At 43.3% G+C, this 25,089-nt stretch overlaps 1 protein-coding gene across 1 annotated transcript; it reads left to right on the top strand.

The window, feature by feature from the left end:
- Nucleotides 1-10,784: 10,784 nt before the first annotated feature.
- On the top strand, nucleotides 10,785-23,461 carry LOC144134144 (carboxypeptidase inhibitor SmCI-like). The gene is made up of 8 exons (XM_077667114.1): nucleotides 10,785-10,893; nucleotides 11,569-11,671; nucleotides 12,185-12,358; nucleotides 12,614-12,787; nucleotides 18,884-19,030; nucleotides 20,211-20,285; nucleotides 22,010-22,183; nucleotides 23,328-23,461. Coding segments are annotated over exons 2-8 (804 nt in total). The 5' UTR covers nucleotides 10,785-10,893; nucleotides 11,569-11,613; the 3' UTR covers nucleotides 23,330-23,461.
- The last annotated feature ends 1,628 nt before the right edge of the window (nucleotides 23,462-25,089 follow it).

Genomic DNA, 25,089 nt, shown 5'->3' with positions numbered 1-25,089 from the left:
TCTAAAGAAGTTCAGGAAGTCAACCTGCTCCTGACTAACGTCGTTTCAGCGATCTGCCGTGCAAGGTATCTTGGTTTCTGCCTGAGGAAATGAATTACACCGCTAGAAGTAAGTGTCTTGTTTGGTCATATTGCACCATCGAAGGGACGTGTGAAAATAAAGTTGAAAATTCTACGGTTTGAACTGTGGCGACAAGTGCGTTTATATATTTACTGGCTGAAGATTTGCAGCTTTGCTCAGTGCCCGCAATAATCAGCAGAAAGGAGTTTCTCTTTATTTGAAACGTGAAGCTGCACGCTTGACCGAATTCTGGTGGAACCAGAGCCTACGATGGAATCTTGGAGCCGCGGGGAAGCCGAAGTTGCCTGAACACCGAAGAGGAGGCCTAATTGTCATGGGGGAGGGGGGGGGTGAGGTGCTTCCATTCCGACCAACATATCAAGCCTTCTTGAGAAGGGTCCCAAGTTCGGGCTGGGGCCTTCCTTTCCTCCCTACGATCTCACAGCCTTGAATCGGAGGATAGCATAGAAGGCTCTTAGAGAAGACCAGGAACAGTATCTCTTGGAAGGTCGAGACTACCTTGCCAAGAATGTAAAAGAAACTGGACCTAAAGGTGCTGAAGATCGTTTGCAGAAGGTGGAGAAATTTTTTAAGAAAAATTACTTTTGTCTTTTGCAGACAGATAAGATGGGAGGCTTTGTTGCCTTGCCAAGGTTCATATACAATGAAAAAGCTACATTGGCCCTTAACAGGAACTTCACTTGTTTGAAAAAAAGGCGAAACTAGAATTAATACTAAAGCAGTCGAGTTTCGCAAAGATTTAGATCTTCAGAGGCTTGCAAGAGATGCAAGTATTAGTGAAAGTCGTGCGTTGCATGTTCCCTTTAACGTTAAGACACATAAACCGGATACTCCGTTTCGTACCATTGTGAACTAAGTAGGCGCGTGGCAGCACTGTGTTAGCAAATTCGTTTTAAAAGTTTTGAATGTCCTCGACTTAAACGACCCCTTCATAGTAAAAAAATAAACTGACATTGTTCGCTACTTCACAGATCACAGCGATGTTGATTATGCCTTCAGTATCGATGTGGAAGAGCTCTTTTATGTGGTGCCTCATCCTGAACTTTTCGCTCTGTCAAAGACTGCATAGAAGAAAATGGTGCTGTTGCGTTGAAAAATGCAGCCGCTTGACGATAGATAACTTTTTAGCCCTTTTAGGGTTTTATTTTACGACCTGTTTTATCTGCAAAAGAAAGGTATTTGTCTCGGTTCATGCCTTGCACTCGTTTTATGCAAAATATTTTTATCATACATCGATCGCTCTTCATACGATTGTTTTATTTATTTTAACAGCGACAAGGTCCTTAAAGCTTTTCTTTATATGGGCAACTTTTTAATTGTATTGAACACACAATGTTTCATTTCAAATGAGCAAACACTGATGTCTGTTCTCGATCATTTTAAACTTCTTGGAAAAGGACTTTTACTTATGAGCTTCCGCAGGAAGGCATTCTCCAGTTCTTAGACTTACGTTTAATACTCAAGGAAAGGCATGTTTGCTTGGCGTATCCCCTCGTGCACAATAAGAGCTCCTGGCATACAATTGTGCCCATTCCAAATTAGTAAAGAGAGGCATTGTAACTATCTGCCTGGAATCCGTGTTGCAGATATTGTGTGTTCATGAGATGCAAACAAGTTTCGATCACCAATTAGGTAGGCTATTTTCAGCTGGCTAGCCCGGGTCGGTTTGTGGCGTCAGTGGCGGTAACGCTGCTGAAGAAAATTATGCCCGTAACGCGCACGACTGCTGCGAAATCCCTAAACAGTCAAAGAAGACCGGAAGGGGTTCCCTACATGCACAAAGACAACCACAACTTAAAAAAGGTGGCAAATCGGTTTAACGTGCCGCTGGTTTGTCCAGCCTCCAGGCAACTCGCTCAACTGTGCGGCCGCATCACATGCGAAGACAAAAAATGAGGCTGTCAACAGAATCATGCGAAGCGTTTTGTTATGTGCTTCATGAACGCTGTATATAAGATTACCCTGTCTTGTGGCAAAGTGTAAATCGGCCAGCCGGGCCGTTGCGTTAAAGACCAACTCAGGCAGCATGAATAGACCGGGGTAATAGGGAGCGCACGAATCTCGTTGTCACTGCATTGCTTGCAGAGCTTGTGAACCACGTCTCCGTTGCGAGTCAGTCATAAGCAGAAGTAATAAAAAAACCGCCTTTAAGGAAATCAGGATAAGATTCTGTGAGTGACACTTCATTAGCGTTGTACAACTCTGAGATGAATTTTTTATCACGTCTAGTGCAATTACTTTTTTCTGTGGCTGTTTCCAAGTGACTTGTTAGGATGCGCCTGCGCAGGGCTGTGGTTATATATGCCGTCGTGGTTCCCTCATTTGCAAGTTAGCGCTCGTGTTTCTGTTCTTTGTGTTCTTGTACTAATTGCGCTAAAAATACGTATAACTTGTCACAAATTCAACTCTCCCAACATCTGACTATTTTAAAACAATAAGCAGTGTACGCGTAAATATAGCAAGTAGTCGCACATTTTCACCACGTGCACGTGCAGCGGTAAACGTCGCCTCCGCTATTATATATGTGCTCACACTAACATGTAATCTGGCGCACTGATCTGTACGGTTAACTTCTGAAAATCAGTGGTGCACCATGAAACTGATTTTGTCTTTTACACGGGAGAGAAGCATGGAACGGTTCCAGGCCCTCTATGTTCCGAAGATTTTACCAGGGGCACAGTGTATCACAAGGACACACAAGGACACCATGGTATTCCTTGCACTCCTGCCGGTGTCTGGCGCTGCACTGGGTGAGCCACGTGGTAGCTAAAATGCTTTCCGAGCTTGGCATTAGCGATCAATGCGGATGGCTAAAGTAGGTTTTTACTCATTTAAGTTGATGCTGCCTCAACTACTCAGCGCGGATTTCGCCTAAGAGTTTCTAGTGACTATCTCGAATTTTCTTGCATGCTGTGAAAGCTGACTAAACGGTAGCAAAGTGTATTTTTTTCGTTTTCTCAGGGAATAAAAATAGCTATATATAAAAATGATGTACGGGTGCGGTTCGGGGATTTAGTGCAAGTGAAGTTTTTGTAATATTTACACTTTGGGCTGTGCTAAGAGATTTCAAACATAAACGTGCTATATATCAACAGCAGGGTTCTGTGTACCGATTACATGTATATAAGGCCATGTGACAGCAGTCATCTCAGTAGACCGTACCCATGAACGCCAAGCAGGACGCGTTTTTCTGCTATCTGCTTTGTTACCCAAGATAATAAGAGAAATAGGTATCATAGCTCACGATAACTAAAGGAAATTTTACCTTTTTTAGGGGAATATACTTCAATACATTTATTGCCCTTCTGAATGTAACGTTATTTACTCGCTACCGGCACAGCATGTGGCTGGAAATTGAAAAATAGTGTACTTGGTTTTAGTTTTACCGGGTTTAACGTCCGTAAGTAACACAGGCTATGAGATACGTCGTAGTGGAGGGCTCCGGATAATGTCGACTACCTTGGAATCGTTACCTTGCATTGGTAAGGCGCAGTACACTGGCCTCTAGCATTTCACTTGTCTTGCAGAGCGAAAATATTGGCAGGTATCGAATCCGAATTTTTTTCATGTCAGCAGCCGAGAACCACTACCAATGAACCACCGCGGTGGCTAATTAGCGTAGTAGATACGTTTATTTCATAACTGCTTGAAGATAAAAGCACTGCGTAGAAAGGAGATATATGCGAACGACATTTCACCTTAGCCTCCAGTGCCGAATCTCGGCGATGACTCGTTGTCGATCGTCCGCTGGCTACTCTTGATTCTTTGTCGATTCCTGTAGGCTAGCCTGAAGTATCACTGGTAGCAGCTGAACAAACGCAGGAACGAGAATGTGCAGTGTGCAAGTGCGTTGCTCTAAGGATGGTTGTAATTCCTACCTTCCTAGGTCCGTGTTGAAGACACCCTAATTACAAGATCATTATTTCATTATTATCAGTAAAAATCAATTTAATGAGTTCCAGTAACCTTGTTTATGATAACTAAGAAACGAAGCGCGGATTGTGTGCTGAAACACTGAAATTTATTCCGTAAAATTTTCTTTATAGGTCGACTAAAAATCTGTACACGGAGGGCAAAAAAGGAGTTTGTCGTTGCTGTTTGCAAGTTAATGGTGGTGTGGCATGGGTTCAGGAATGCGCGCCCAGATGGCTATATATTCATTTATCGTCGTTACCACAACTTTCTTGAGAATGCGGTGTTCATTGCCTATCCCAGTATGAAGATGTTTGTTCACAACTGTTTTGTTGAGAAGTTTTTATGAGCATTTCGAGATAGAGCAGCTTTGTTTTTGAGATACTTAACTTTCACCGTTTCTCTATAGTAAAGTAGTGCCAAACCGTGAGCTCTGCGGCAATGTGCAGCAGAACAGATGATGAACGAAGCGATTTTTTTCTGTAATGGAGGCAATCTTAATTCGCGCTCCCGAAATTAACCCTCGCCGCAAGCACGGATACCTCATGCCTGGAGCCAAAATACCCTGATCCCTGCAAAGGCTACTTCGCTCACTACTATTTCAACAAGGACATAAACGCCTGCCAGGAGTTCATCAGCAGCGGTTGGCGGGGCGACGGAAACAGCTTCAGAACGCTCCAAGAATGCCAAAGCCGCTGTGTCAATTTGAGTATCGACTGAATAACTAACAATCATAAGCGATGAAACTGTGGATGACCGCGAATGAAAGCCAAGAAAGTTTGAAGTGTAGTTTCTACCTAAACTGTTGGAGAAGCTGAATGTCGGTATTTGAGACTACACGATCCAGATTTTTCTTTGAAAGATGTGGAAAATATTACGATGCGATTTGTGCAGGTAGATTCTGTAGCATGGCGGATTGTATGTATCTGATAAAGCTCTATAATTAAGAGAGCAATTAAGAAGAATTACCCAAACAATTTCTTATTTTTGATTTTAAGGGACACCATTATATTGAAAAATTGAACGCCGTCAACATCGAAGGTGAGTCCAGGTTTTAAAATTTCTTAATCGCAGTTTGATTCACAATATTGAACCTCAAATACACGGATTTGGAAGCTGGTTCAGTTTCCTTTCTCACGAGCCCATTTATAAAAAATCGTCGCTCGCACTTCTAATACAGCAAATACAGACGCCGTTTGTGTATCTTACAATGTAGACGCAGTTAAAGAGATTTCTACAGAAACACCATATTATATAAGTGGAATGCGGAAAAGCAAACTCAGCGAAATTTCAAATGCGTGCCTTCGGTGTTCGAGACTTCGAATCACATGGTCCATTAAAAAAAATAACAAAACGGTGCTCACCTTTGCTGTTCGCGGCCTTCAGTGTGGCAGTAAACCATAGCTCCCTGAAATCAAAAATAAAAAAGTTTATTAGGTAAATTTGGCTAATTTATGTAGTAATAATACAGCTTTATTAGGTGCATAAACCCTGTATACTATAGAACGCGCAGAAATGAGCGTTCCAGGGACGCGTCACCGTTGCATCTGAGGACAATGATCGGGCGCCGCGCTTGGTAGCAGCCGCTGCTGATGAACTGGGCTACGTTCTATAGCACCCACCATGCCCTCCTTTCTTCTTTAACGATATCCACCCTCGGGTGGTTCCGGTGAGAGATCAGAGCAATGCTTAACCGGTGGGTGGATACCATCGAAACCACATAAGCTTTACCACGACAACCGCAGGGCAAATGCCTCCCCAGTTATTCCGGTCCTTTGCCAACTGCACCCATCGTATCCCTGCAAACTTCTTAACATCATCTGCTAAACTAACCTTCTGCCGCCCCGTGCTATGCTTACTTTCTGTCGGATGCCACTCCGTTAATATTAAGGGCCAGCTGTTATCTTGCCTTCGCATTAAATGCACTGCCGAAACCTATTTCTTCCTCATGATTTCGAAGCTGGCTTAAATTGCTGCGACACCGACACGAAACCCTGGCTGTGACACTTGACAGCGGTTGCTGGAAAATAAAACACGTTGGCCAGCATTAAGCAATGTGGCCGGCCTCACTAAGGCGGGCTGCTGAACCGTCCCGGAGCCGTCACGGCGCGACGATCTGTAAATGTTCGTAGTCGACTGCAGACAGCAGAAAAACAATCGCAGTGCTCTTCCCGGATATCGGTATCACCCTACCTAAACAGACTGCAATGCTTTGAGGCATGTTCTTGTGAAGATTCCTTATGTCGACGTTGCACACTGCAAGCCATCAGGGTAACTCTCTATTGTACAATTTTAGCTGACGCCACAAAAGCTGATAGAGTATGCTGAATTAGATAGTAGTGTCACATCATTTCTGTGCCACCGCCAAGAAAGCTGCGATTTCTTGAAGAGACTGGTTTTTCACCTTTCCGTGAGTTCTAATATCTTCTTGTTTCACGCCCTTTTTCGTACAGGACCACCCAGGATGTCAATGAGAACCCCCGTTTCGTATAAAGCATTCCAGGGGTGCCTGGCTTGGCGACAGTCAGAGAGGTCTGGATATCATCGAAGTTTTCAACAACACAAAGACCAACCTAAAAAAACTTGCCACTTCCAACTGCAACTGACTGTTAATTTTCCTCGACACCTCTCCTCAGCAACGCATTGTGGGCTCATCTAATCGACACTACTCTAAACGTGTATCGCTGATCTATTAAATGAACGGAGGTACGTAAAGAGAAAGCAAAACTGTACTTTGGACAACCTTCTTGTTTATTGTTAGTGCTGGTTGCTGTTCACTGAACCCCTTCCCTATTATTTCAGAACAGGCTACAGACCTAAGTGTGCACTGTGTACTAATAATCAATCAATCCTTATTTTTCGGTGCCCAGGAACAACCCAAAGGTCATGGTGCAGGTACACCATTTACACGCACAAAATGTAAATTTATTTCACCACAAAGGAAGTCACTCAGGGGAGGTAATGCAGCAGTCAAAGCAATAGAACAAAAGACATACAAACTAAGCTTGACAGCAAGCATGAAGCAAAAAAGCGAAAACAAAAAACAGCGAGAACAGCGGTAAATGAAAACAGCTAGAACAGGTAACATCCACGTCGTCGCCGCGGAGGCCGGCAAACATCTGGGGGTCGCGTTGACGGCTGCTCACGGTCCAAGTTGCGGGGGCAGCAGAGGGCGAGCTTGAGGAACACGGGCCGTCTGCTTTCTCGTCTTGAGGCATGACGGCAACAGCACACAAGCGACGACCGGAACGCAGCTCCAGCGAGAAGCGGGGAAAGAGAATGCGGGGGATCCAAGGAGGACCGCCATCACATGTAAGGGAAGACTTCAAGGGAGACGTTTATTCCAGCCCGCTGGCAAAGACGTGTTCAAGCGAACAGCCCCAAGCGATGACGATGGGAATGTACAGTGCATGAAAAGAGGATAAAGTCGCAGCCAGAGAGGCGACGACGGCAAAAGCGCATAAAGTGCTCAAAATATAAATAAATAATGAAAAAATAAACAAAGAGAATGAACACAAGAACAACCGACAACAGCCAAGTACATCATAGAGCAAAATACAAACAAGAATAAAGCCAATAGTAATATGAACGAATAAGAAACCTCTGAAATACAAGCTAAAAATACAATCATACACAATAAGAAATGTAATTCGTGAACGCGTTACAGAAAATCAGGCGTGAGTACACAGTGTTAAAGAAATAATATTAATGAAAACAAGTAGACGTGATGAACAATTAAGGAGAAAAACCAATATAAGAGCGGTGCAAATGCACAGGTGTAGTAAAGACAAAAAGCATGAAAGGGGAAGTTATGTATGAGAAAAAGAGTGCTGAGGCTACGGTCGAACATTACGCCGAGGTCATTAATTTCATCAACCCTGAGCAGCGGCCTACCATTCACAGAATAAGAGTAGAGAAGACTGCCTTTTACGTCTAAATGAGACAACCTTGGTTTTAGATGAATTGAGAGTGAGCCCATTCTTCAAGCACTAATCATAGAAGGCGGATATGTCCGATTGCAATGACAAGCAATCATGAAGAGTATGCATTGCCTTGAACATTTTTATATCATCCGCATAAAGGAGAAACGAGGAGTTTTTGACCACGGAGGAAACGTCATTGATAAAAACAGAGAACAGAAGCGGGCCTAATACCGAGCCCTGAGGAACTCCGCTGGTTGGAGTGTAAACAAATGAGGTCTGTCCATTTACACTGACCAAGCAGGACCGATCAAGAAGATAGCTGCGTAGGAGGGCTACAATTGAAACGTCGATCTCAAACAGCAGAAGCTTTTGAAGAAGTAATGACTCAGTAACAACGTCAAAAGCTTTGCTCAAATCACAGTACAAAGCGTCTACCTGACTCCTCTGAAGGGCTTCAGCTGATGTATACGTTATAAAAGTCACAAGGTTAGTTGTAGTAGAACGACCTTTTATGAAACCGTGCTGATTATGTATGATTCCATACATAATCAGCATGGTTTCATAGTAATAATAATTAATCAATCAATTTTTATTTTTCGGTGCCCAGGAACAACCCAAAGGTCTTGGTGCTGGTACACCATTAAAACGCACAAAATGTAAATTTATTTCACCACAAAGGAAGTCACTCAGGGGAGGTAAAGCAGCAGTCAAAGCAATAGAACAAAAGACATACAAACTAAGCTTGACAGCAAGCATGAAGCAAAAAAGCGAAAACAAAAAACAGCGAGAACAGCGGTAAATGAAAACCGCTAGAACAGGCAACAGACATATAAATAACTAATGAAACAATTAACAAAGAGAATGAACACATGAACGACCGATAACAGTCAAGTACAGCATATAGCAAAATAAAACAAGAATAAAGCGAATACTAATATGAACGAATGAGAAACCTCTGAAATAGAAGCTAGAAATACAATCATACACAATAAGAAATGTAATTAGTGAACGGATTACAGATAATCAGGCGTGAGTACACACTATTAAAGAAATAATAAAAATAAAAACAAGTATACGTGATGAATAATTAAGGAGAAAAACACAATATAATACCTGTGAATGCGCACAAGTGTAGTAAGGGCAAAATGCATGAAAGGGGAAGTTATGTATGAGAAAAAAGAGTGCTCAATGTGGAACGTCACGGACATCCAATATAAAGGAATGGAGAGAATATTCGAATATATCAAGGTGAGGACAAAGAGCATTAACCAACTTCTGCATTCTGTCCAGAGGGGAGAGGGAGTGCAGGAGCGCAGAAACTTGGAATGGTCTGAATTCCCTTATGCTCTTTCGCGGTACACGCAAAAGGATACGCTCTAGAAGCAGAGGGCATAGAATGTGACCATGAAGAAGTTTATGCAAGAATATTATATCTGCCCTCACGCGAAGGCATCTAAGAGAAGGAAGCTGCAGGGAGTTACTCAGTCTGGGAAGAGAGCTAGAAGTTTTGCAAAAAAGCCGACGTTGAAATAAGCGTAAAAACTTTAGCTGAACTCTATCGATTTTTTCACAGTTCGGCTGGCAAGTGCTGTTCAATAATAATAATAATAATAATAATAATAATAATAATAATAATAATAATAATAATAATAATAATAATAATAATAATAATAATAATAATAATAATAATAATAATAATAATAAATCTTTATTTTTCTGTGTCCTGGAGCAACCCAAAGGTCTTGGTGCTGGTACACCATATACACACACAAAAATGTAAATTTATTTCATCACAAAGGAAGACACCCAGGTGACGTAATGCAGCAGTGAAGGCGATAGAAAAAAAGACAAACTAGGCGTGACAGCAAGCATAAAGCAAAAAAGCGAAAACAAGAAAACAGCGAGAACAGGCAACAGACATATAGATAACTAATGAAACAATAAAAAAAGGGAATGAACACAAGAACGACCGATAACAGCCAAGTACTTTAATTTCTTTTTGCATGTTGCGCTTCCCGGCCCGAGTGGTAATTGCTTGCTTTTTTTCACCAGAATCTGAATTATTTCCCTTTAAAAAACAACTTTCCTGGTTTCGTATCATCCAACTTCCTAATTCTACGATCGTTCTCTCTTCATGATTCTGTAAAGAATTTTTCTACAGTAACTTTTCTCGCGTGTTTCCAATTTAGTTCTGCAAGGTAATCATCCTGAGGTTGCACATAAACTTGTTGTTTCAGAAGGATCATAGAAGGAGTGACAAGGCTGCTCAATAAAGAACAAAAACAATATTTCGGAATTTTCAATATTTTTAGAGTTTGGCGCTTTTATCATCTCGGAAAGGGCTTCCGGCCAATTAGCGCAAATCACGATATGCTCTTGTCTCGGCTGCTGCAGCCTTCCTAACGGTGCGAGACTGGATTATTTCCACATGCTTTAACCTCCCTCTCAGTCTTTATGGCTATCCCACTTTCGCATAAAACCGCCGCTGTGGCTGAGTGAACATGGCGATCGGGTGAGAAGTCGAAGGAATGGGGTTCGATAGCGGTCGCGGCGATAACATTTAGATGGACACAAAAACCTAGCGGCTCCTGCGCTGTGCGATATGAGAGTCAATTTAAAGCACCCCGGAAAAAAACAACAATCTTCGTCCTTTTTAAGCGTTTCGCACTGCTATCGCCTCGCTTCCGGCCAATTAGTTCAAGTGGGGATATCCGCTTGTTGCAGCTCCCGCAGCCCTAATTTTCATTCGAGACTAGTTTATATTCGCGTCGTTGAACTCCCCTCTTATCCCTCTAAGCTTACGTCTGTCGCACTCTTACCGCCCATAAATGTCTGCCTCTCCTCCTCGAAGAAGACAAACGTATATAATCCCTGCCAACAATTTCCATTCTATCGTTACAGACGAAAACAAACCCACCTTCCGAACACTTGTCAGCTGTCCGAAGCTTTCGTATTGCCAGTATTGCAGGTTTGTAAGGTAAATGTTTCTTCTTTCTGTCTTCGCAAGTACTACATTGGTATTGAAGTCATGTTTTGGCACTGCTAAGATTAGCTAAAATCTGGATACGCGAGCACTTGCTGGATTTTTTAGAACGGTAAAAAGAATACATTTTGAACCACGTAGATAGTTAAAATAAGTGGCCTTTAATCCAGAATATTTACATTGTACTGATTGGTTTGGCTTCTTGTATAGCAGTTGCCCTCCCATTCAAAGAATGAAAGAAGGATAGCGAAAACACGCGAAATCACTTCAGCAGTCGCGCTACTGGTGGTTTAAGAGAAGACCGTGGAGCTGCTCAGTCGCAACTCCACCTCACTTCACACTACGAATATTAGGACAGCGGTATTGAATGGTGTCAGAAGTAAGCAACAGTTTACAATAGGCGACAATGGGCTGTAGCGACTCAGCGCTGATTCGTAGCTTGAGTGCGAACTAGCAATAAGAATGGTAAGCATAAAATTGGCAGGTAGTATCACATTTTCGAGCAGGTGCACGCGCAGTGGTAAACGTCACTTGCGATAGTTAACCAGTGCTCACTTATTTAAACAGATCATTGGGTACAGTGACTTAGGCTGTTAACTTTTTAAAAACCGCCGCGCACCAAACTAATTTTGTCTTCTACATGAAACAGAGGCTTCGAACGGGTTGCAGGTCCTCTAAGTTTCTAAGATCTTTCCAGGGCCACAGTCTATCACAATGGACAGACGCACCGCGACGTTCCTGGTACTCCTGGCGATTTGTGGCGCCGCACTGGGTGAGTCACGTGGTTGCTAAAATACTTTCCGGGTGTGGCTATCGCAGTCAATGCAGCCGGCTCAAGTCCCTTGAAGCGGCTGTTGCTTACTTTTTAAGTTGATGACGCCTCTTCGGCACTCAGCGTGGAGTTCGCCTAGGAGTTTCTCGTGACTATTTCGGATTCGCTTGCATGCTTTCAATGCTTACCGTGTGGGAGGAAGGTGTTTTTTTCGCTTTATCAGGAACTAAAAGTGGCGATCTCTCTGTTTTGATGTGTGGATACAAGCGAAGGATTTAGCTCAAGTGCATTTTAACAATGTTTAGACTATGAGAAGTGGCTAATAGTTTTTAAACATAACCATGCTAAATATAATAACAAAATTGACGTGTAGAGACTACTTCTATATTATGATATGTGGGTACATAACATCTCGGCAGACAGTTATCCGCTCTGATCCCAAGCTAATGAAAGGAGCCATTAGCGTGTAATGAAGCTATTGATAATGAGTACTTCCGTAATAAATTCTCGCAGCAGACACGGATACTGCGTGCCTGGAGCCAAAAAATACTCGTCCTTGCCAGGCCTACTTCCCTCGCTACTACTTCAACAACGCCACAAAGATCTGCGAGGAGTTCATCTACGGTGGTTGCCGGGGCAACGGGAACAACTTCGCAACGCTCCAAGAATGTCAGAGCCACTGTGATTGTGAGTGTGAAAGTAACCGTCGTTTTCTTGTGAAACTAATTCTTACATCGTTTTTTCATGTGAGTATCGGTTGAATAGCTAATAATCATAAACGATGGAACTGTGGATGACCGCGAATGCATGCCAAGAAAGTTTGCAATGTAGTTTCAACCTAAACTATCGGATGAAAGTGCAGCACAACATATGATGAACGAAGTCAATTTTTCATAAAATGGAGGCCTACTAAATCAACGCTTCCGTAATGAACCCTCGCAGCAAGCAAGGATTCTGCGTGCCTGGAATTAAAGTACCCTGGTTCCTGCAAAGGCTACTTCCCTCGTTACTACTTCAACAAGAACACAAACACCTGCCTGCAGTTCATCTACGGCGGTTGCCAGGGCAACGGAAACAACTTCGAAACACTCCAAGAATGCCAAAGCCGATGTGGTTGTAAGTGTGAAAATAATTGTTTTCTTGTGAAGCCGTTCATTGCGCGGTTTCTCCCTGTCAATATAGGTTTATTAACGGATAATCATAAACGGTGGAAGTGTGGATGACCGCGTACGCATGTGAAGAGAGTTTGCGGTGTAGTTGAAACCTAAACTGTTTGAGGAGCTAAACATCGGTTACAAAAATACCGGCTGTTTGAAACGCGATACAAAATTTTCTTTGAAAAGTCTGGAGAGATACGACAATGTAATTTGTCCGGGTAGATTCTGAAGCGGAATATGTGTTCCTCTTGAATTATACGATCAATTAACAAAATTTATCTAATTATATATATTTTAGATGTTAAGCGGAGACATTCAAATGCCGACCTGAAGTCCATCGACTTCGAAGTTGAACCCAGTTTATAAATTTCCTTCATCGGCAATGTAATTCAAAGCATCGACCATCAAAAACACATATTTGCAAACTGCTTGAGTAGGCTCTCTCACGACCAGGTTTGTAAGAATTCGTCGCTGGTATTTTAAATACAGCCAATACAGACGCCGTTTGTGTATTTCATGACGTAGAAGCAGTTTATGAATTTGCACGGCAATACAACGCACAGCGACAACATTTTATTTAAGTGCAATACGTGAAAGCTAATTCAACGAACACCAAATGACGTCTTTGACGTTCGATATATCGAATGACATGGTCGATGAGAAAATTAGAAAACGGCGCTCACTTTTGTTGTTGGCGACGTTCAGCTTGGCAATAGAAAGTTGTCCCCTAAAATAAAAATAAAAAGTTCATTAGGCGAATTCACTTAATTGAGGGTTTAATTGTAGAGTTTTATTAGTTACATATTATCCGTTATGCTGCAGAACGCGCAAAAGCGCGCGTTCCAGGCGCAGGTAGTGATTACCGCTGTTCCTTTGCTCAGGCGACGCGTTTCATAGCAGCCGCTGCATATGGACCACGCTACGTGCCTTCGCACTGTCCATGCCCTCTCTCCTTTCAGGATAACCACGCTCCATGTGATCCCCATGGCACCCACCCTCCCGCTACGCATTTATTCAATCTCTTCATACCATCCACCTTCCATGGAAACAAGCCTGAGGTTACGCCAAGGTAGAACTACTACTGCACCTACCCGAAATCCTGTAACAGTCGCTTTGATAGAAAACTCGCTAGGTAGCGTTACGCCACGTGGCCGGCCTCAATAAGCCGAGCTGCTCAACCGTCCGGGGGCAGTCATGGCACGACTATTTGTAAATGGCCGCAGTCCACTGCAGTCTCCCGAAGCACAAATGCAATGCTCTTTTCTGGCCCTTATCAGTGAAACCCTAACTAAACGCACTGAAATATTATGATGCACGTGCATGGGAAGATTCTTTACGCCGAAGTTGCACGCTGCAAGCAATGTACGGGATGTCTACATGCTCCAATTGTAAATGGCCCCGCAAAAGCTAATTTTCGTGTTCAATTAGCTGGGAGTGTCACATCTTTGCTTCGATTTCTTAAAAAAAAATTTCTGACCACCTTTCCCTGAGTGCTTCTAAAGTGCCCTTGTTTCACACCATTTTCCGCACAGGAGCACCGAGGATGTTGAGTCGGAGCCCCTGTTTCGTAGTAGGCACCAGAGCTTTCCTTGCTTCGAAACATTCAGGCGGGTCTGGAGATCATCGAAGTTTTGAAGAACACAAAGCGCACCCTGAATAAACTTGCCTCTTTTAACTTCAACTGATTGCTATTTTTACTCGACAATTCTCATCGGCAGCGCCTTACTGGCTCAACTAATCGACACTACTCTAAATGTGTTTCGCTGATCTAGTGAATAAATGTACGTACGTAAAGAGAAAATAAATCGGTACTTTGGACAACCCTCTTCTTTATTGTCAGCGTTGGTTGCTCTTGACTGAACCACTTCCCTATTTATTTCAGAAAAGCTTGCAGGCCTAAGTGTGCATTGCATGCGCAGTACCGAATTTGGAATGCATACAGATGAGCGCATTACTAAAGCAAGCAATCGGTTTATGTCACACTGAGTAAGAAACATTACAAGTTCACGCCTGCCAAATCCTCATTAGGCTTGTATGCCGGCATCTGACAGAGAGCCATAAGTCACGTGCAGTGCTTTAAATAGGAAAATACGGTGAAATGATTAAAGTATGATATCAAACGTTATAATTTAGAAATAAAATAAATCATCAATATTCATAATGGATTGACGAAACGGCAAAATGAATCAAATCATATAGGCTCCAAAGATGTCAATACCTGCATGGGATTAAAGGCAGTAAAAAGTTACCACGAAAGAGCTTACGGGACGATAAAGGCGAAAATATCTGCAATGGAAAAATTCCAACACAGAATAAAAGCTGGAAAAACCTCTTGTAAAGAAGTTATGTTAAAATGATGCTTAGAAACCTATAATGAAGGAACTATTGTGTTCATATATTTTTACCTGAGTAAGGCGAAAATATTAATATTAACGTATCAGGTTCTTTAGAATGTAATTTTTGTTTAGGCAGGTGACAGTTGTTTGCAACGCGTTTAAGAAAGAGGGCACATAGAATGCACGAGTTCTTGTACCGTAACTTGTGGAACAGCGTGGAATGACCTGTCTATGACCTGTCGACAGTGGTGTGTCGGACAGCGTAGCGCTGCGCGCGCCAGCCCAGCGTTGCACGTGTGCGCGTGCGAATGGTGTTTGCGAGGTGACGGTGACAAAGAGCGTGGCGAGCACGAAGAGCCTAGAGCTGACTTGTCAGAAACCCGAGGTGTGAAGGGAGACAGCGCAGTGCAGATCGGGTCATTCAAGCCTGGAAGTGGCAGCCGTTGGACGTTGGGGCCGTGCTGCCGGGGACCTTCGTTGGATCACCGTCGCAAGCACCCTGTGTTCATTTCAAGTTTGGAAGTGGAAGCTGATGGGCTGAGGTTCCGTGCTGCCGAGAGGCTCCCTTGGATAGGCTGCTTTAAGCCTCCGGCGTATCGGCACGCTGTCGACGGGACCTGGCTACGCTCTTCCTGCTGCTACCAGTTCCTGAAACTGCTGACGTGAATCCACCGGCGTCTTCCTGTGTTCCTCTGGGCTCCTACTACAACCTGTCTCCCTTCCGCCGATTTCTTCGACGCAGCGCCAGCTACGCCTCGCACTAGATCCACCTGCGTCTGTCCTGTCTGCAAGGCATCCCCGCTTCACCTGGGACGCTCAGTACCTGGTGCACTCTTTCCTTTATTCTATAGTGTTGTACGCATGTTGAGTGTGTGTTTTTCTTCTTTTCGTTTTGTATCGGCTCTTCTTCCTTAAATTATAAATGCGGCTTCGGGTTTGTGTGATCTCTACGTTATTTCGTTCGAACCTGCACCCGATAGGGTTTCCCTTCGGCAGCCGAAGACGCGTTAACAACTTGCGGCAGCTTGACAATTAATGTGACCACCACACAAGACCACCACAGGGCCTAATAAGACCTCTTCAAGCGTAACTTGATGAATAGTGCGTTGGATACCCCGTTTTGCATACCGAGCAATTCTAGAGAAAAACATCTTTGAACATCAGACCCTTTATTAAGGCCATTGTTTCATATAATGTATGTTTTCTCTTTAACAATCAATATATCCGCAGTTCATCCGGCGGCACTCTGGTATTTTTTATTCACCTTTTTGCTATCGTCGAAAACGTTCTTCATTAGTTTTCTATGGGAATCTTAACTGTTCGATGCGATCGATGGAAATACTTAAAACAAAGATATCACTACGCATCAGAATAAGCTTTCATTTCCTTCAATATTTTCATAAAAGTGTCTTACAATTTTCCAAGTTTCAAAGTTTTTGCCCTGGAAAGCAGGACATAGATAATATCCCATTGGAAATGGGCTGCGGTATTATGGGTACCAATGGTGATATTTCTGATCAAACAAGAGTGCTCCTCGAATGAAAAAGAGAACAGAAACCGAGCGCTTCAGTAAAGGTGCGCTCATGGTTACACAGGGCGCAGCAGATGTCCAGAATAACCAAAGATTAGCATAAAATATAGTATAAAATTTTGCATTCAGGATTCCATTGTACTTGTCAAAAGGTTATGTGTGTACTAATTATTGCGCTAACGTCCAAGTACCCAATCCAATCCTTCTCTGCATCGTGTAAAGCTTTTGCAAGTTCCAAGCAGTACCGAGTTCTAGGTTTATGTTGAGTCGAATGACATTATTGCGAGGGATGATGATCAACTATGATCGTTAGTGAAAAAATGCTCGGTGTGGAACTTGCACGTCCATCCATTTCGCGGGAATACTCTTGGAGCCCTAAAAAAATTTGTAGGCATGGGGCCGTTTATCGTCACTAATGCGGTACATAGTCCTGTAGGCGTGATGAGATTGCCTCCAACAATGCTCACTTGTGGGCTGCCTCAAGTGCTCGTCAGTTTTCTGAATTCTGAAATCTACTCGTGTTGAAGGTCTGCGGTTCTTTCCCTATCGGTACACATCGGTCTAGATACCGGCTCACACCTTGGAAGCTTGTTGAATTTGTGCAGAGCCGCTTTGCCCTGGCAGCCATGAGTGGCGCTGTTGTGGCTTTTCTTGGTCGTGTCGCCATTACTTTAGCCACTGCTCGGTGCTTTAAAAAATCGACACATAATAAATCGCTTGTAAATCGATATTGGAAGTAAATTACTGTAAGGCATTGACGTATTCGTCCTTGCAGGCCATTCGATGTATCAGTGGAGAGCGCTCTCACATGCAGAGAATTCCGCAATGCATTTTCTGTGAGAGACAATATTTCGGACGGACAGGATAATCGATGAGCTTGAGCACTAATAGGAAGCGCGATGACGTGCCGTGCAGCCCCGCGAAGAGATGTTTGCCTATAATAATTTGGCTGTCGCAATTTTAGTATACTCGCAATTATCTTCCGGCTATGAGCCTTTAAACTTGTAATTGTTGAAGATAAGGAGGCGTTCGTCAACCGCAAATTTAAAGACCTACAGCTATGAAAAATGATCAACTGCAAAAAAATACGGTTCATATTCTGATACAGATATAAGGAGAATAGAAGGTGTATTTGAGCAGTGGGCATTTTTTGCACCGCAGCAGTTTTTCCAAGTCATTCTACTATAGTCACCTTTTGTGTTACCAATTCAGCTGTAATTTCTTTTTACATTCCTTGTTTTAGCAAACATACACAAGTTGTATGTGCTTCAGAATGGTTGCTTGGCGGGCTAGTTGGTTCATATCTAACATGTGTTGCAGCGCCAACCACAAGAAGGGACGACGACAGACAGAGTGAAAAGAGCGCTGTCACTCTGTCTGTCGTCGTCCCTTCTTGTGGTTCGCGCTGCAACACATGTTGTATGTGCTTGCTTTTTTTTCATATTCTGAACTCTTTTCCTTTAAAACCAGCTTTTTTGGCTTTCTATCATCCACTTCCTATTTCTGCAATTGTTCACTCTTCATGATTCTCTGAAGAATTTTGTTCGAGTAACTTTTCTCGCGTGTTTCCAATTTAGTTCTGCAAGGTCGTCATCATGAGGTTGCATATAAACTTGTTGTTTCAGAAGGATCATAGAAGGAGTGACAAGGCTCCTCAATAAAGACCAAATCAATGTTTCCCAATTTTCGATCTTTTTAGAGTTTGGCGCTTTTATAATCTCAAAAAGGGCTTCCGGCCAATTAGCGCAAATCACGATATGCTTTTGTCTCGACTGCTGCAGCCTTCCTAACAATGAAAGACTGGTTTATTTCCACGTGCTTGAACCTCCCTTTCAGTCTTTATGGCCATCACACTTTCACATAAATTGCCTCGGTGGCAGAGCGAGTATGGTGTTCGGATGAAAACTCTAAAGAATGGGGTGATCCCGACCGCGGCTGTCGATTTCGATTGGGATAAATACCTAGAGGTCTCTGTAGTGTGCGATATCAGTACCAATTTAAAGAAACTCGGAGAGAACAGCAATCTTTGTCCGTTTTTAACGTTTCGCGCTGTTATCGTTTCACTTCCGGCCAATTAGTTTCAGTGGGGATATCCGCTTGTTGCAGCTTCCGCAGCCCTACTTTTCATTTGAGACGAGTTTATATCTCCTTACACCCTAACCTCACGTCTATCACACTATTACCGCCCATAAGTCTCGGCCTCTCCTCCTCGGAAAAGAAGAACGTATAAAATTACTGCAACCATGCCTGTTCTATTATTGTAGACGGAGACAAGCCCAGCTGCCGAACAGTTCTCAGCGGTCTGAATCTCTCATCAGTTTTGCAGGTTTGTATGGTAAACAGTTCTAACTTCTTTTTCTGCAAGTACTGCGTTGGTTTCGAAGATACAGTTTGGCACTGGCAAGGTTTGCTAAAATCTGGATACGTGATCATTAGTAGGATTATTGAGAAGGGTAATAAGAAAGGATTTCAAGCCACGCAGGTGGCAAAAATAAGGGGCATGCAATGGACAATATTAGAGTTGGGTTGTTTGGTTCGTATTCTTGGGAAGCAATTGGTCTCCCATTCAAGGAATGAAGGAAGATAAGCGAAAAACACGCGAAATTACTTCAGCAGCCGCGCTACTGGGGCTGTAAGTGAAGACCGTGGAGCTGCTAATTTGCAACTCAAGCTGACTTGACACTATGAATATTAGGACTGCGGAGAGATATCTTGTAACACTGCAGTACGCCCGCAACCCGACTGATTCCGATCTAGAGAGCTGCAAGCCCGTTATCACCAGAACAAGTTTTGATAAGCCTGGTACAGCATCTGACCCCTACCTTCTATTTTTATGCATAAATTAACCTCCGGAATTCAGTGCGCAGCGGCTGCAAGCAGATTATCAAGGCGGTGGTCACTCTCGTGACGCCGAAGAGAGTGCTGATAATTAGGGCATCCGATTTGAAACTGAGCCTGAAAAAGCGAAACAATAGATACTTTTTGAGGGCGTCTAGCTTAGGAGTGCTGTTCGAGGAACTCGCCGGTATAAGTAGGATCTTATATATCGATAGTGATGTCAGTCGGGCAGATGAAACGTATGCATTGGTAGACGGTGGGCAAGTAATATGCCACCGTGGGTTATCGAACTGCCGAGAGCTAGATGAACGATTATCTTCAACATTAACGAAAATGTGGCAGTTATTGTGTCTCAGCTTACCTAGAGATAGAATTTGAAAGTGCTAACGCGAAGGCAGTGATCGCTAATTTGGAGCATTTTTGCGAAATAGATATGACAGTAAGAGTGGTAGGTGTAAATCTGCCAAGTACTCTCACATCTTAACCACGTGCACGTGCAGAGGTTAACGTCGTCTTCGCTAATACATAAGTGCTCACACAAACATGCAATCTGGCGCACTGATCGGTATTGTTAACCTCTCATAATCAGTGGCGCTCCACGAAATTGATTTGTCTTCTGCGCGAGAGAAAGGCATGGAACAGATTGCACTTCCTCTAAGATCCGAACATTTTTCCAGGGCCACAGTCTATCACAATGAACAGACGCACCATGACGTTCCTCGCACTGCTGGCGGCTTGTGTCACTGCCCTGGGTGAGTCACGTGGTTGCTAAAATACTTTCCTAGGATGGAAATCTGTTCTCAATGCGGCATGCTAAAATAGATTGTAAGCGACAGGTGTTCATTTATTTAGTTGATATTGCCTCTGGCGCTTAGCGCAGACTTCGCCGAAGTTCCTAGTGACTCCTCGAATTGGCTGGCGTGCTTTGAACACTTACTGTGTGTTAGGAAGGTGTCTTTTTTTTGGTTTCCCAGGGAGTAAAAACAGCGATCTCTCCGTTTTGATGTTCGGATACGTGCCCAGGATATACCGTATGTGCAGTTTTAGGGATATTTACACTTCGTACAGTAGTAACAAATTTTAAATATAAACGTTCTGTATATTAAGAACGGGGTAGTTCTGTTCAGATTTCATGTATATTACGCCAAAAGGCCGCATGTCATCCTACCCATGAGCGCCACGGAGGGCGTGGTTTTCTGCTATCCGCTGTGTTATCCAAGTTAAGTGGCTGTAGGTACCATCGCTATCGATCACTAATGGGAATGGAAGAGGAAGCTACTGGATGACATTTCATGAACTTATGCATGTACCGTGATTTACTCACAACATAAATGGCATGCGGCCACAATTTAGGAAGCATAGTGTACTTGGTTTCCGTTTTATTGGGTTTAACGGCCCAAAGCAGCTCAGGCTGTGAGAGACGCCGTAGTGGAGGGCTCCGGATAATTTTGACTGCCTTGGGGCTTTTAACTTGCACTGATATGGCACATTACACGGGTCTGTAGCATTTCTTCTCCGTTTAAATGCGAACATAGGTGCCGGGATCGAACTAGGCTTTTTCAAGCCAGTAGCCGAGAACCATAACCATTGAACCCACCGCTCATTAGATCAGTATATGTACGTTTACTTCTCAACTGCTTGAAGTTGAAAGCATAGCGCAGAAAGGACCAATAGGCGAACGACGTTACACAAGAGCCTTCAGTGCTGAATCTCGGTGATTACTGCTTGTCATTCCTTTTCTTTTTCTCTGGGCTGAAGTATCACTGGTAGCAGCTGAACCAACACAGGAAGGAGGAAATATAGTGTCTATATGCGTCGGCGAAAGATGACTATATCAAGATTACAACACCAATATTCCGCTCAAGGGAATGGAATGTGGCAGAAAACGTTTACGTCTGGTGCGTTGTTTTAAGGGCGGTTGTAATTCCGTCCTTTGCAGCTTGGTTTTGAAGAGATTCTAATTACAAAACAACATAGTTTTTACTAGCAGTAAAGATAAATTTAATAAGTCTTTGAAACAATGTTGATGAATTATCGGCACCATAGAGCGTATTTTGTGTTAAAAAAATAGTATTTATGATGGACAATTTTATTTATCCGTGGGATTAAACTCGACACGGAGGCCAAAAAGTAGTTCGTGATCAATGTTTAGAAGTTAATGGTGGTGTCGCATGGGTTCAGGGATGCGCACGCAGAAAACTATATTGACGCTACCGCAACTTTCTTGAGAAAGGGGTGTACAGCGGTGATACCAGTATGCAGATTTTTGTTCAGAATAGTTTTGTTCGAAAATTTTTGCAAGGATTTTGATATAGAGCTGGATTTTTTCTTGAGATACTAACGTTTACCGTTTCTCTGCAGCAGAATAGTGGCAAACTGTACGCTCTGTTGAAAAGTGGAGCTGATAATGAACAAAGTGAATTTTTCGTGTAATGGAGGCCTCCATAATCAGCTCTTCTGTAATGAACTCTCGCAGCAAGCACGGATTCTGTGTGCCTGGAACCAATGTATCCAGGTCCCTGCAAAGGCTACTTCCCTCGTTACTACTTCAACAAAGACAAAGAGACCTGCCTGCAGTTCATCTACGGTGGTTGCCTGCCCAACGGAAACAACTTCGAAACACTCGAAGAATGCCAGAGCCGCTGTGGTTGTGAGTGTGAAAATAACTGTCGTTTACTTGTGAAACCATTCCCTACGGCGTTCATCAATGTCAGTGTCAGTTGATTAACTAATAATCATAAATGGCGTAAGTGTGGATGATCGCGAAAGCATGCGAAGAGAGTTTGCGGTGTAGTCGTCACTTTAACTGTTTGAGGAGTTAAATATCAGTTTATCAAAAATACCGGGCGTTTGAAGTTATTCAATAGCATCCTTTTCTGAAAAGGCGGTAGAAATGCGATTATGCGACTTGTGCAGGTAGATCTGCAGCATGCCAGATTATATGTACCTAATAAGCTCTATAATTGAAGTATAAATTAACAAAATTTACCTAATAAATTTTTTATTTTCGATGTAAAGAAGCCACGTTCTACAGTCAAACTGAAGGCCGTCAACATCGAAGCTGCGCCGAGTTTTTAAATGTTTTTAATCGGCAATGCGAGTCAAAATATCGAACGTCACAAATACGCATCTTTAAGCTGGCTGAGCGTGCTCTCTCGCTAGGCCGTTTGTAAAAAATCTTCGCTGGCATTTGTAATACATCATCTACAGATGCTGTTTATGTATTTTATGACGTACAAACAGTTAAAGGGATTTGCATGGCAATACTAGGTATAGTGACGTCGTTTTATATAAGTGCAATGCGTAAAAGCCAAATCAACGAGCTTTCAAATGGTTATTAGATGTGTCGAATCACACGGCCATTTAACAAAATTAGAACACTCCGGACACCTTCATTGTAGGTGGCCTTCGTTGTTGGCAGCGTTAGACCATGCGGCCGGCCTCAGTAAACCGAGCTGATCAATCGAGATGGAGCAGCCACGGGAAGACAATTTGCAGATGTTCGGAGTTCACTGCAGTGGTATTTTGGGCTTTTATCGGTAGCACCCTAGCTAAACACGCTGAAATATTATGAGGCACATTCTTGTGAAGATTCCTTAAGTCGACGTTGCACGCTGCAAGCGAGGTACGGGATGTCTATATGCTACAATTGTACTCGACGCCGCAAAAGCTACTTGCCTGTGTTCAGTTAGCTGATAGTGTCGCATCTTTGCTTCTATTTTTGAAATAATTTTCTGCTCATTTTTCCGTGAGTGCTCCTAACCTGCTCTTGTTTCACACCCTTTTCCGTACAGGAGCACCGAGGATGTTGAGTCGGAGCCCCTGTTTCGTATAAAGCACCTAGGTGTCCTTCTTTTGTCGACAGTAAGATGAGGATGGAGATCATTGAAGTTTTGAACGCAAAGCCCACCGCAAAAAAACTTGTCACTTTCAACTCCAACTGAATGTTAATTTTTCTCTGATACCTCTCATTAGCAATGCATTACAGCGTAAGCTCATTAACACCAGTATAAACGCCTGTTACTGCTCTAGTAAATGAATGCAGGTACACAACGAGGAAATAAAATGGTACTTTGGACAACTTTCTTGCTTATTATCAGTGTTGGTTTCTGTACATTGAACCACTTGTCTATTTATTTCACAATAGCCTATAGACATTAGCGGGCATTGCATGCGCGGTACTGATTTTGGAATGCATGCAAATACAAATGAATGAATTAGTCAAGCTAGCAATCGGTATGTATGTCGCAGAGGAAAAAACTTATACTAATTCAGGCCTGCCAAAGCCTCATTAGACTTCTATGGCAGCGGCTGGCAGAGAGCCATAAGTCACGTGCAGTGCTTTATAAACGGTAAAAAAGAGGAAGTGAGTAAGTATCGAAAATCAAACAAAATTATCACGACAACAAAAATAATGTCATGAATGCTCATAGTGAATTAGAAAAAAGGCAAGAGGCATCAAAGCATATCGGCACTAAGAATGTGTCAGTACCTGCATGGTATTAAAAACAGTTAAAAAGTTACCATGAGAGACCTTATTGAACGATAAAGGCGAAAATATCTGCAATGCAAAATTTCAAGCACAAAAATTACAACTTACATAAAACTTAGACCAATCATCTTATACTGAACTCTTTTACATATACTGAACTGATATAGAAAATTTATACAGAAGAAAGTATCGCGTTCATCTGCTTTCACCAGAGTATGGTGATAAAAAATGAATGCGTATCTTTATAATATAATTTTTATTTAGAAAGATTGCACTTGATGGCAGCGCATTTAGGAATGATAGCACATACAATGCACAAGTTCTTTTACTTTAACTAGTGGAACAGCGTGGCATGACATAGTGTTACGTTTCGCCTGCGACGCGCGGTATAGCCGGCGCGGATGCAACGGACGCCGGGGCTTCGTTCAAAGTGGCGGTCATTTTGGGTTCGTTCAGTGCTGCCGTAACGCCTCTCGCCAAGCGCGTCCTGGCAGGTTTCAATGCCACGTGTCGTCGTGTGTGCGTGTGTGTGTGTGCATGTTGGTGCCCACGCTTGTCAAAGCGCGGCAGCCGGGGAGAGGAGCTCCCCAACTGGGAGGCGAGGAGGTCTGACCGGCGTCGGCCCGGCGGACGCGCACGTCACGCCTGAACATGTCTGAGCGGCGCCGTATCGGGCGCCTCATCCCAAGCCGTTCCTTCTTGCCATCGACTCCGAGGGTATAAAAAGCCGCTGCCCCGGACGCCAGAGTGACTTCGATTTCTTCCTTCGAGTAACGTGGTCGCCCTGACCGGCTGCTCTTTTGCGATGCCAGAATAAACAAGTTGTTCTGTTGCCAGACGACTCATCCTTTGCCGGGACCTTCGGATGTTTCGAGCTTTGCCCCAGGCCGCCAGGCCAACGCTACCCTTGGGGCTTGCAACCCATTTGCAACAACTGGTTGCCAGCGGTGAGATCCCGACAACGGAGGCCAGCAGCGAAGATATGCGGTCAACTGTATGCTGAGCAGCACAACGACCATCCGGGAGCAGTGCAACGAGCCCTGTGTGATGACTGGTTGCCTGCA

The sequence above is a fragment of the Amblyomma americanum genome, chromosome 5 (genome assembly GCF_052857255.1).
Source record: "Amblyomma americanum isolate KBUSLIRL-KWMA chromosome 5, ASM5285725v1, whole genome shotgun sequence".
NCBI lineage: Eukaryota > Metazoa > Arthropoda > Arachnida > Ixodida > Ixodidae > Amblyomma > Amblyomma americanum.
The sequence above is the reverse complement of the archived record's forward strand: the minus strand, read 5'-3'. Positions and strand labels throughout refer to the sequence as shown.